We start from the raw sequence: 12,232 nt of genomic DNA on the forward strand, positions 1-12,232 counted from the left end.
TCAATTTTTTTAAACAAGCAATGTGCATCTTACAAAATGTACAAATGCTAATTTCTCTCACCTCTTTGCCACTGTGCATGGATCTTGTTGCGGTAGACAGAGTAACAGCGATCTAACGCGCTGAGGTAGCACTCGATAGACAGCTTTCCGTCCACCACAGGGTATTCTGACGCCATGTCTGGCTTGTAGAAGTCGTAGGCGTGCTGCATGTGTGTACCCCGCAGACCTGCAAGGTCAAACATGATGCACCATTTTATTCCATGTGTAACTCTGTTGTTGTTGTTGTTGTTTTTGCACTGCTTTGCTTTGCTTTATCTTGGCCAGGTCACAGTTGTAAATGAGAACTTGTTCTCAACTAGCCTACCTGGTTAAATAAAGGTGACATTTATAAAAAATATTTTAAAAATGGCCCATTGTAGAGCAGGGTTGGGGTCAATTCCATTTTTAATTCTAGTCAATTCAGAAAGTAAACCAAATTCCAATTCCACATTTTCCTCATTGAAAAGCATTGAAGGGAATTGGAATTTCAGAGGCAGTGTAAAGTACTTTTAAGTACTGCTTATGTAGTGTTTTGGGGTATCTGTACTTTACTTGTTATATTTTTGACAACTTTTACTCCACTACATTCATAAAGAAAATAATGTACTTTTTACTCCATACATTTTCTCTGACACCCAAAAGTGCTCATTACATTTAGAATGCTTAGCAGGACAGGAAACTTGTCTAATTCACGCACTTATCAAGTGAACATCCCTGGTCATCTCTACTGCCTCTGATCTCGCAGACTAACTAAACACAAGTGCTTAGTTTGTAAATTATGTCTTGAGTTTTGAACTGTGCCCCTGGCTATCTGTAAATTAATATAAGACAATTTAAATGATTTATACTTTTACTTTTTATACTTAAGTACATTAAAACCAAACACTTAAAAAAAAAAACTTTTACTCAAGTAGTATTTTACTGGGTGACTTTCACTTTTACTTGAGTCATTTTCTTTTAAAAAGGTATGTTTATTTTTTACCTAAGTATGAAAATGTGGTACTTTTTCCACCACTGAATTTCAGTGTACTTCCCGAATTGACCGGAATTGTTTTGGGATTGACCCCAACCCGGTTGTACAGCATCACATGAATTCAGACAGAAACTGGATGAACGGCTAGCTATCTATGAGATGGAAACGTACTGGCGGTGTCTTTGACGCATGGCTTGTTGAAATGTAAACAAAGCTGTGTATTCGTCAGTAAGATAAGCAGTCAGTGATATTGTGTGTGTATGTATGCATGTGTATGTATGCATGTGTGTGTCAATACAATAGGTCTGAGGTGTACTGTTGAACTGATATTGACCTGAATGACTTAAACAAACAACAACAGAGGAACTGTGTCTATAATAAACAGGCTGGGGGAGTCATGCTTCAGTCAGCGTGTCAACATCAACTATTTACACACAGTAGGATATTGACCTACCTCTGTCAAAAGCCAGTGGGGCGTTGGGCCCTACCAACATGGCTATCGCACCGGCGCCCCCTGTCGGCCGGGCACTTCCTGTAGCGTAAACTGCAATGTCTCCTGCCACCGCCAGGGCATAACGACCTGCAGGGGGGCAGAAAGAGACAGCAGTAAGCAGACGGGTAACACAAGTACTGAATATTCTTTATGAATAACAGATGATTTCTTCTCTCATTATGGACTGATACATTTGATTTACGGTTATTCTATTGTCAGCATACTAAGTCTAAGGTAGGTCCATTTAGAGGCAGTGTGTCAGACTTAAGAAATACATCTTGTGTGTTCTTCAGTCAAATATTTGACTAAAATAGACAGTCACACACAGTCAAACACACCACACTTGAGAAGGTCAACAAAACGTTGACACAATGTCAACACAACGTTAAAAGCAACGCCTCTCACCGTCCCAGGAGCTAGACTCCACCCAGTTGACGGCGTTGAAGAGGGCGGCGGTGCCCCCATAGCAAGCGTTGGTCGTGTCAATCCCCTCCACGTCCGTGTTGCCCGATTCCTCGAACAGCTGCATCACCACCGTCTTCACTGACTTGGACTTGTCGATGATGGTCTCAGTGCCCACCTCCAAACGGCCCACCTGGTCGTAGGAGAGGCCGTTCCTTTCCATCAGCCGCTGGACCACCGTCAGGCAGAGGGAGTTGATGTCCTCGCGGTCCGAGCAGAAGCCCATACGCGCCTGGCCTAGGCCCACCGTGTACTTGCCGGCCGACACGCCGTCAAACTGCTCCAGCTCGGCCTGGTCCACGTACTGTGAGGGGAAGTAGATCTCCAGGGCGATGATGCCCACATCTTTGGGCCACGTGGCCTCGCCGTTGGCTGGGGCTGATCCAGGCATTCTGTATGAGCTGGTTGGGACAGAGAGAAGACAAGGATGAAGAGAGGTTTTAGAGATGTTAATATATGGAGATTTTTATTCATGGTGGAATGTGAGGTCAGTAGATTGATATGGGCTGAGAATTAAGTGCAACAGAGTAGTTCACGTCGTTATCCAGACCAGGGGGCGCGAACCAGGGACCTTCTGCACAAAGACACTGAGCAGTCTAATCATTCTGAAGCTGTTAGGAATGTGGCGGCAGGTAGCCTAGTGGTTAGAGCGTTGGACTAACTGAAAGGTTGCAAGATCGAATCCCGGTGCTGACAAGGTAAAAATCTGTCGTTCCGCCCCTGAACAAGGCAGTTAACCCACTGTTCCTAAATAGGAATTTGTTCTTAACTGACTTGCCTAGTTAAATAAAGGTAAAATAAATAAAGAATGACTGGATGATCATAATAATGATAATAAACAACAATGGAGCTAAAATAGCACAAGTTGGAAATGAACAGCAGTTTCTGGTTGGATTATGTTTCATGAATAAGGATGTTTATTTGGGAGACCTGTTCGCGGTTACTAAGATGGTGACAGACAAGGTGGAGTCGGGTCAGATTGTCCGGGAGTGGTATCATAGTGATTACATGTGTATTGAAAAAGCTTTGTGGCTCTTTAAACTTTCAACATGGAAAATGACGATTTTCAGAGTTGGGCTCCGAATAAAAGGGTCATCTCTGGCGACTCGCTGGATATCGAGGCTTCATGGTTTAGGGACAACATGCTGGTAATAGTTGGGGAATGTCAATTAACCTGTACTATGAGCTTATGTACAAAAACTATGTCAATGTTATAAAATGTAAAACCTTTGGCCACAGGTCAAGTATTTGCAGAGTGTTTATCAGTGTTGAAGAGTCTGAGGATGCAGAATGCTGTAATTGTGATGGGAATCACATTCCAGAATTCACTGAGAATTCACCTGTTAGGGTGAAGGAGGTCAATGTAGCGAGGATCAGGGCTGTCGAGCACGTCTTCTATGCAGAGGCTGTGAAAGTTGTTGAGAGAGTAGAGAATATGAAGCTATGGCAGATAACCAGCAGTCTATTGATGTCATTCATCAGATAAAATATTCTGAAATATTAATGGTGAAGGTGGATTTTGTTGCGTTAGTTGTACAGGACAGAATACATTTTCAAAAAAATCTAGGAGACTGGATATCATCATGAAAGCGGCAAAAATATGATTGGATCTTCAGTACTTCACAGCAGAAACATTGCAGGGAATACTGTGGGAAAATCAGTGGTGTAAAGTACTACTTAAAGTTTTTTTGGGTATCTGTAAATTACTGTTTATATTTTTGACAACCTTTACTTTACTTAATTCCTAAAGAAAATCATGTACTTTTTACTCCATGCATTTTCCCTTACACCCAAAAGTACTCGTTACATTTTGAATGCTTAGCAGGACATGAAAATGGTCCCATTCAAACACTTAGCAAGAAAACATCCCTGGTCATCCCTACTTCTTCTGATCTGGTGGACACACTAAACACAAATGCCTCATGTGTAAATGATGTCTGAGTGTTGGAGTGTGTCCCTGGCTATCTGTAAATAAAACCTTTAAATATATATTTTTTATTTAACCTTTATTTTACTAGGCAAGTCAGTTAAGTCAAGTAATGTTGCTTAATATAAAGGAATTTGAAAGGATTTATACTTTTGATACTTAATTATACATTTCAGAAATTACATTTACTTTTGATACTTAAGTATATTTAAAACCAAATACTTTTAGAATTTTACTCGAGTAGTATTTCACTGGGTGACTTTTACTTGAGTAATTTTCAATTAAGGTATCTTTACTTTTACTCAAGTATGACAATTTGGTATTTTTTCCACCACTGTGGAAGATACTCCCCCTTCTCAGGTTAGAGCCTGTGTAGTAATCTGAGTAGACATTTTAAAATGACTGAAGGATTACATTGGTTTGTGGGGGAAGTCTGAAAAGCATACCAGCCTTCTTCCTATTATAATTTTTATTTTTGGACTACATCCCAAAAGGTGCATTGACGCCACCTACTGGGTGGGGTGAAAACTGGGCGACTTTAACGCAGAAAAAAAAGGAATAGGGGAAGTGTTGATCATCAGGGAAGCAAACAATGTGATCAGCAGAGGTCTTGCAGGAGTGAGTAATTGCGCTAGCGTGCTTTACGCGTTACTATTTCCTCTATCGTCTCCTTTTTCGCGATTTTTTTTAGCTAGCTAACGTTAACTGGCTAATAAAAATCCAAGAAAGAGAGTGGATTGGAAGCTAGCTAGTTAGCTAATGTTAGCTCTGCAAGTCCATGGTTGGTCTGCCATCAAGTGTGTCAGAACGACAATATAGTGGAAGAGGATAGCCATAACAGGGCTAACTACAGCTACAATCTCTACAAGCCATGTAATCCAATTCTAGTTGATGACAGCTAGCTAGCTACGTAGGAAATTCGATTACTAGCAATGGCAAAAATATGTCTGTTCACATAATCAGTCATCGAGAACATTCACAAAACCATCGACGATTGGTATCATCTTACCTTACAATCATAGGGTAATGACAAGATGTCTGTTTGCTGTCCTTAGAGGCTAGCTAACCAGATCATAAGGTCAGAACTCGATGTGACCACAGTCGGACGAAAGAGCGGACGGACCAGCTTCCGTTTCGAATTCTCTGAACAACCGTTCGACGTAGAATATTACAATGTCGCACGCTAGTTCCTCTCGTGTACCACGTTTGTTACTTTGTAATAACAGTGGTACTTTGTAAAATGGCAACACCTGACAGACAGCACGATATGCATCCAAGATTAGATTTAGGATCTACTCTACTAATACCATAAAATAATTTGCAATTTAATTCAGCACCCCTCAGCAATCTAACTTGGAGCAAAATTGATATGCACCTAAATGAATAATCGTCTAGGCTACTAATTTGGAGCAACGTTTCTTAGGCTATATCAATTTAGATTACCGTATCAGTTTTGACTACAAAGTAGATAACAGAACACTGATGATTTATCCATCACAGACAGAACACTCCGTTGACCATATTGACCCTTGTGTACAGAAGCCTAACTTGTATCGTCACCTAGTTTAAAATAAGATGTTCCATAAAACCAACAATTGGTGTAGCCTATTTAATAGGTATAATTACTTTTACAGTAGCCTGTACCGCTATAGCCCAGTATACCATCGTATGGATTGGAGAAAGGCAATCCCGTAATCAATCCGTGTACTCACCTTGAAAAAGTAAGTGGTCTATCACTTAAATTATATAACCAGCCAAACTTTAGTCCCTTAACACTTTCTTGGTAGTAACGACTGACTTCAACATGCAAAACATCAACCCATTTATATATGACGAGTGTACTGTACCTGTGAACGACACCCCGTTTTCCAAGTGCCGAAGACATGTCCAATCATAACAGAGATCCAAAGTTCTGAAGTTTCGGCATTGCCCACCCCTTTACGTATCCGACCAATCAACGAGATGTAAAGAGAGACCATGCGCCGCAGCAGTCGAAGCGGTTCAATGGGGTGAGTGAATGACGGTGTATGGTGAGAGAGTGCGGACCAATCAGGGAGCACGTCTGACTGCTGGCGAGGTAGTCAGAGACCTCCAGGCTCGAATCCGCGAGGAAGCTGAACTGTCTCCTTGACGACCAGGGGCTGGGTGTTCACGTGACTGGAATTGGTGGATCTCCTCATCCTGCCATTGATCATGAACTTTCCTATTTTGTTTCTTGCTTTAAAAGGAACACTTATCCAACCGATTCTTGTTTGGCCGGGGTAGGCCGTCATTGTAAATAATAATTTGTTCTTAACGGACTTGCCTAGTTAAATAAAAAGGTGAAGAATATATTTGGGGAAAATGAAGTAAAAATATATACCATGTGCTTGGTGGCTAGGCTACTGAGATTGTTTCTACAATAAACCCAACAGTTAGAATAAAATATAATCATGATATTCTCAAATAATATTTTATTCAATATATGTTGGAAGAATAGGCTAACTTAGGGGACTTTGGCATATCTGGGAGTTTTTGTTGGTAAAAATTGCTTCCATATTCAGTCAAAGCTGAGTCCTTATTTAGGCCTTGGTCAAAGAGCAATATATATTTATTGGTCCTATCTCGCCCAGCAAGTGTTCAATGTCCTGACCCAACCAACAACGTTGTTTCCCAAGTAAAGTACTCAAGCAACCGGTGCCGAAAATATTTCATAGCATGAAGTGTTTCTTGTATGTTGGGACAGTGTTCTGACTGCATGGTGCATTTTAAGATTACAGTTTAGAATGCATGTCTTGGAAAATTATTCTATCGTATGGCTTGCTTGCTCTGGGGTTGCCATTGCTCTCACAATGGGAAATAGTAATATACTGTGACACTGTAAGTGAACCCAGTGTACTTGATCATCATTTTCTCTGAAACCAAACCAGTGACAGTTTACCAGGTGGTGTCACTCATATGCTTTACCACAATGTGAGAGCTAGGTTTTTGTAGATAAAGAAAATCTCTGATTGTGTGCTTTTAGGAGCCTATTGATCATGCTAAAACTAAAACCACTAAAGCTTTACACCTTTCAGTAAATGTTGGTTGAACATAACAATAAAGTCTTAGGTTTTTAGATGTTAGTGAGTTAAATTGTAGTTACATCTTTGTTTTTATGTTTGTCTGATTGACTGATATTTTCCTACTTTTTCAAGGATGCATATTTGTCCTCTTTAATGTTTACAAATGTATCAAAGAATAACCAATGAGTAACGCCCCTCCCTTTAATGTTCATATTGTTTAAGTATCTATATGTAACAGGGTTAGAAAATGTCCCTGTTCAGTGGCTTTCACACAAAATGTATTGTTTTTCATATTTTTCATGTGGCAAGAGTGACCTCAATTGGTATAATGTGATACTGCAGTTCTGTGGTGACATCCTGGTTTTTGCAATCTCCAGGGCCCGTTTTTCCAAAGGTACCTGCAGGATTTCCCCAATAGGATAGGATTAAATGTTAGAATTGGGTTTTTCCAGATAAGGATTTGGTCATCCAATCTCATCTTTAAATAAGGATTAAATGTTGTTTTTGCTTTTTTCAAAACTCAAAAAGGGGTAGTGATTAGGATAGTTTTGATCCCAAAAATCTGGATTATCTTGATCCCACAGGAAGGGTGGATTCAGGGTGGCCCTACAACCTAGACATTTCTATGTAACGAAAGTGAGCAACTGAAATCCAAAGGCTCATTCTATTAAATTGACTGCTGTATAGGTATGTGGTAAATTGTTATTGAAAAGTGTCAAATACTTATAAGTGATATGCAGGCTCTATTATTGTCAATCAAGGTATCTCTTTATTCATGTACAGTAGTTTACTCATCTGTTTCCCTTTGACAGTGTAGCAGTAGCACCCACAACCTGCCTAGTAGATGGCAAGGTGTAGGCCTGTTCAAAGCACTGAAAATCCGGACCCTGTGATATCTGGATCAGAATGATCCGAACCGATTATTTTCTTGAAAACCGTCTCAAACACAGCCAGACTGGTCTGATCCTGGATAGCAAAGAAGAGGATTACAGAATCCGCATCATCCTGATCCAGATACAACATTTAGTTTTTCAAAACTTTGTAACATATATAACTGGGTGGGTTATTTAGAGACCTATCCAAATATGGATTGTAAATATCATGCAATTCTGGACTTTGGCCCCAGGGCCCAGTTTTTCAATTTTGAAATTTGGTTGTGCATCAGCTATTTTTCTATTGTTATGTCAGTCACTGACAGGACACTCAATTAGCCCATGTCAGCAATTTCTTTTAGAGAGATTGGTAAATTAGTCTAGCTAGCTATCATGATTGAATTACCGACTGGGGGGGGCCCCTCTGATTTTGTTAGTCACTCTCAATCAGTGTACAAACGACTAGCTGGAGCTTGTCTGACCTTGTCTGAGCTTGAATGCCCTCACCCACTACTCAATGCTGATAGTTAAAATTATGACTCATTATAGCCTGTACCCAATACTGATAGTGTATAGTTAATATTCTGGCAAGATCAAGACAGATGTGTCCATATCCAGAATTTCATTGGCTCTTTGTCACCACCACACATTACCAAACACACACACACACACAAATCTCAGTTCCATTACATTACACATAAGAGTCATTGGATGTCTTCAGGATGTCTTTAGTATGGGGGAGATTTGTTAAGAACTTAAGAACCCTGATGCTCAATCTGAATATTAACAATTTCTGTATGGTTTTGAAAGGTTAAAAAGGTGAAAAGGTCTTTCATATCAGCGAGAAATAATAATAAATAAAAGGTTCAATTGTGACACATGTTTATAAGGTTAGTTTTAGTGTTCTCATAAGGACATGTCTCCATGTCACAGTGTGTTTTTACAGAAGACAGGGTACACTAAGTGTATATTTAGCATTAGTGAAGTTATTTTGACGTCACATTAAAATAAAAAGGTCTTTATGTTTCTAGAACCTTATCGCAATTGAGAATCGTTTCACGTTTAGATGGAGTATTTTATTTTTTTGGGCTGCGATTGCCAGTCTAACTCTGAAAATAACATAAGATCCTTGGAGCTTATTAAAACCTCTACGGGATCGGTGTCCCTATACTGGGACAGTTGTTGCTCAACATGCGATAATGTGACTAGAATTACGTCGTAAACAACAGCCAACTTTACGGGACATAGACGGCGGCAGGGTAGCCTCGTGGTTAGAGTGTTGGACTAGTAATCAAAAGGTTGCAAGTTCGAATCCCCAAGCTGACAAGGTACAAATCTCTCGTTCTGCCCCTGAACAACCCACTATTCTTAGTCTGACCTGCCTAGTTAAATAAATAAAAGGTAATAGACATGTCTTATTTGGGCAGAATGATGATGATGAAATTATTGTTACTCTTAACTGCAGTGTCCAATTTACAGTAGATATTACAGCAAAAAAAATATAATGCTATTGTTTGAGGATAGTGCACAACAACACATTTTTATCACAGCAACTAGTTTGATACATTCACCTCTGAAGGTAAATAATGTACTTACATTCAGTCATCTTGCTCTGATTTGTCATCCTGAGGGTCCCAGAGAAAAACTGTAGCATAGTTTTGTTTGATAAAATAAATATTTATATTCAAATGTAGGAACTGGGTTCCACAGTTTGCTGTCTCTGGCATCACACCCAACCGGCCTTGCCATCTAGATGTGTGAAGGTTAGTGTCTTTTCTGTGGGGAAGCTAATGGTCCATCATGTATGACATTCCTGGGAGTGTGTAAACTTAAATTTGTATTACCATAGCATTTGTGTATGTTCTCTATAGTTATGTACTTGAAAATGTATACATTTACCAATTCGGCACATTTGGGCAAACTCCTGGCAGGCTTAATAGGAAATATTGTGGAGTCACTGGATCAGTCTGAAACTTTGCGTATTCACTGCCATCTTGTGGACATCATCTAAATTACAACTATAATCCTAATCAGTATCTGTCCTTTCTTATGCGTTTCAAAAATGCAAAACAAATTAAAAACACGTTTTTTTGTTTGTATTATCTTTTACCATATTTAATGTGTTATATTCTCCTACATTAATTTCACATTTCCACAAACTTCAAAAAGTGTTTCCTTTCAATTGGTATCAATAATATGTATATCCTTGCTTCAGGTCCTGAGCTACAGGCAGTTAGATTTGGGTATGTCATTTTCGGTGGAAATTGAAAAAAATAAAAAAAATCCGATCCTTAAGAGGAGTAAGAGTACATCTTGCACTAGCCAACAGATAAACAATTATACCAGCTAACAAAACAAATAAATTACAGATGTAACAAGATAACTCTCTCTAGCAAATTCTCAGAAGCAAGCAGTGATTATAGTAAACAATCCCATAAAATATAAACCCCCAATTTACATTGCAGATGCACTTCTAGAATACACACTGTATTGGTCGACAGCCAAATTTGCATCTTAATCTAATATGGTGTAATTGTAGACTGAATATGGTGTGATTGCAGACCGCACCCCGTGCGTTTCTTCTTCTGCTAAACTAATGGTGAAGAGGAAGAGAGGCCAGTGGAGATGACAGCGGAGATGCATAAATTGCGCAAGAAGGGAAAGTTGAACACAGATGTGTAAATTAGAAGTTAATTAAATCACTGGGCTATTAAGCCACCATTTTTATGCTAGCCTACTACAGTGGATTTAGGCGAGTGCATTTTGGCGAAACTTTTGTCTATAGCATGTTTTGTGCCAATGAATTCAAGTTGAACGTCGCCAAATGCTTCAGTTTAATTAAATGTGCAATTAAGAAGTAAAGTGCCTAAGCCTATTTCATGAAACCCTGGCTGTTGACGTAAACAACAGATCGCAACGCAGGGAATCCCCATTCCCCACTGAGGTAATTTTTGGAAATGGCAAATTCACTTTCTCATCCATAAACGCATATCAAGTGTCGTAAGCACGCTGTCCAGCAGTTCATATCAACAGGATGGGGGGGCCTTTCCATTAGGAGGAACGTCTAACGTGGATCACTAAAATAATGATCACATTTCCTCAATAGGGCATTTAACAAACATGATGCTGTTGTTCATTTTTATGGTGTCTACCCTTGGCTTTTACAATGTTGGCGATGCATTTAGAACCCGTTGCATTGTGAATGAGGAAATATATGATTGTTTCTCCCTCGAGTATTGTGAGAAACCCCACGTTTGCTCCGGAAATGCACACGAGAACTATGCACATTTCTGCTGAACAATATGGGAGAAATCGGACTCTTGCGTTTCCATGTCAGGACTGTTCTCTTGGTACGTAACCATATCTCTGGACTTTACACATCTCCTGAAATATGTGGCGTTAAAGACTCTGGTGACTATGGATTATCGTTCAACTGCTGTCTGTAACTCCAAATGTTGTAACCCTCGATCTAGACTGGCCATTATCTTGCTGCTGTTTAGGTCTGGAAATGTCCAGTCTAATCCAGGTCCTGACATTCTTACCCCTGCCGAATTAAGTAGTCAGAGTGGCCTGAAGTTTTTGCATATGAATGTAAGAAGTCTTCTGGCGAACCTTGATTTTGTGAATATATGGATAAAAACTGCCGACCCGGATGTATTTATGCTTTCTGAAACCTGGCTTAAAAAATCTATTACAGACAAAAAAATATTGGCATAAAAGGTTACAATGTTTTTCGTACAGATCGTAAATCTAAGGGTGGTGGTGTTGCTGTATATGTAAAAGACAAGTTCTCCGGTGGTCGTTCTGACTTCTGTTACAAAACCTAAGCAATTTGAATCTGTCTTTAAACCTAAACCATTGCTCATCTTTAAATATTGTTGTATCTTGCTGTTATAGACCTCCATGTGCTACTGTTGACTCTCTGGATTGTATTTTCAAATTGTTATCACATAATGTCAATTCAGAGTTTGTCCTGATGGGTGATCTGAATCAGGACTGGCTAACATCTAGCTCTGATCAGTTTAAAATTCTGTGCAATACTTACAATCTCACTCAACTTGTCAACAGTGTAACTAGGTTGAATATAAAATATCCTCTGAAATCCTCTTTGATTGATTTGATCAATAATCATAGTTTTAATGCTCCTGGTATTGTTGTAAATGACATAGATGATCACTGTGCTATTGCCTGTGTGAGAGATGATACAATTCCTAGGAAATCTCCACGTGTTATTACGAAAATAAACTGGAAGCGGTTTGATATTCAAGGTTTTTTACATGATGTATCTAACATTGAATGGAATAGAATTCATCCCTGCGGTTGAACTAGCCTTTTCTTACTTCCACAACACATTCCAGGAGGTATGGCAATAGGCCCCTTTAAATAAATAAATCAGGATTTAGGGCAGAGAGAACCCTTGGT

General features: G+C 39.4%; 1 protein-coding gene across 8 annotated transcripts in view; it reads right to left on the reverse strand.

The window, feature by feature from the left end:
* Positions 1 to 12,232, reverse strand: part of hmgcs1 (3-hydroxy-3-methylglutaryl-CoA synthase 1 (soluble)) — a 29,916-nt gene that overhangs the window by 8,057 nt on the left and 9,627 nt on the right. For 2 of the 8 annotated variants that reach the window (XM_035775429.2, XM_035775428.2), the window contains exons 1-5: positions 5,742 to 5,760; positions 3,308 to 3,373; positions 1,911 to 2,368; positions 1,467 to 1,592; positions 62 to 226 (exon numbers count right to left, since the gene is read on the reverse strand). In XM_035775429.2, the coding sequence (XP_035631322.1) occupies positions 62 to 226; positions 1,467 to 1,592; positions 1,911 to 2,358 (739 nt within the window). In that variant the 5' untranslated portion in view covers positions 2,359 to 2,368; positions 3,308 to 3,373; positions 5,742 to 5,760. The other 6 variants (XM_035775432.2, XM_035775430.2, XM_035775433.2 and 3 more) reach the window with 6 other exon arrangements.

This window comes from Oncorhynchus keta, chromosome 9, assembly GCF_023373465.1.
Source record: "Oncorhynchus keta strain PuntledgeMale-10-30-2019 chromosome 9, Oket_V2, whole genome shotgun sequence".
Lineage (NCBI taxonomy): Eukaryota > Metazoa > Chordata > Actinopteri > Salmoniformes > Salmonidae > Oncorhynchus > Oncorhynchus keta.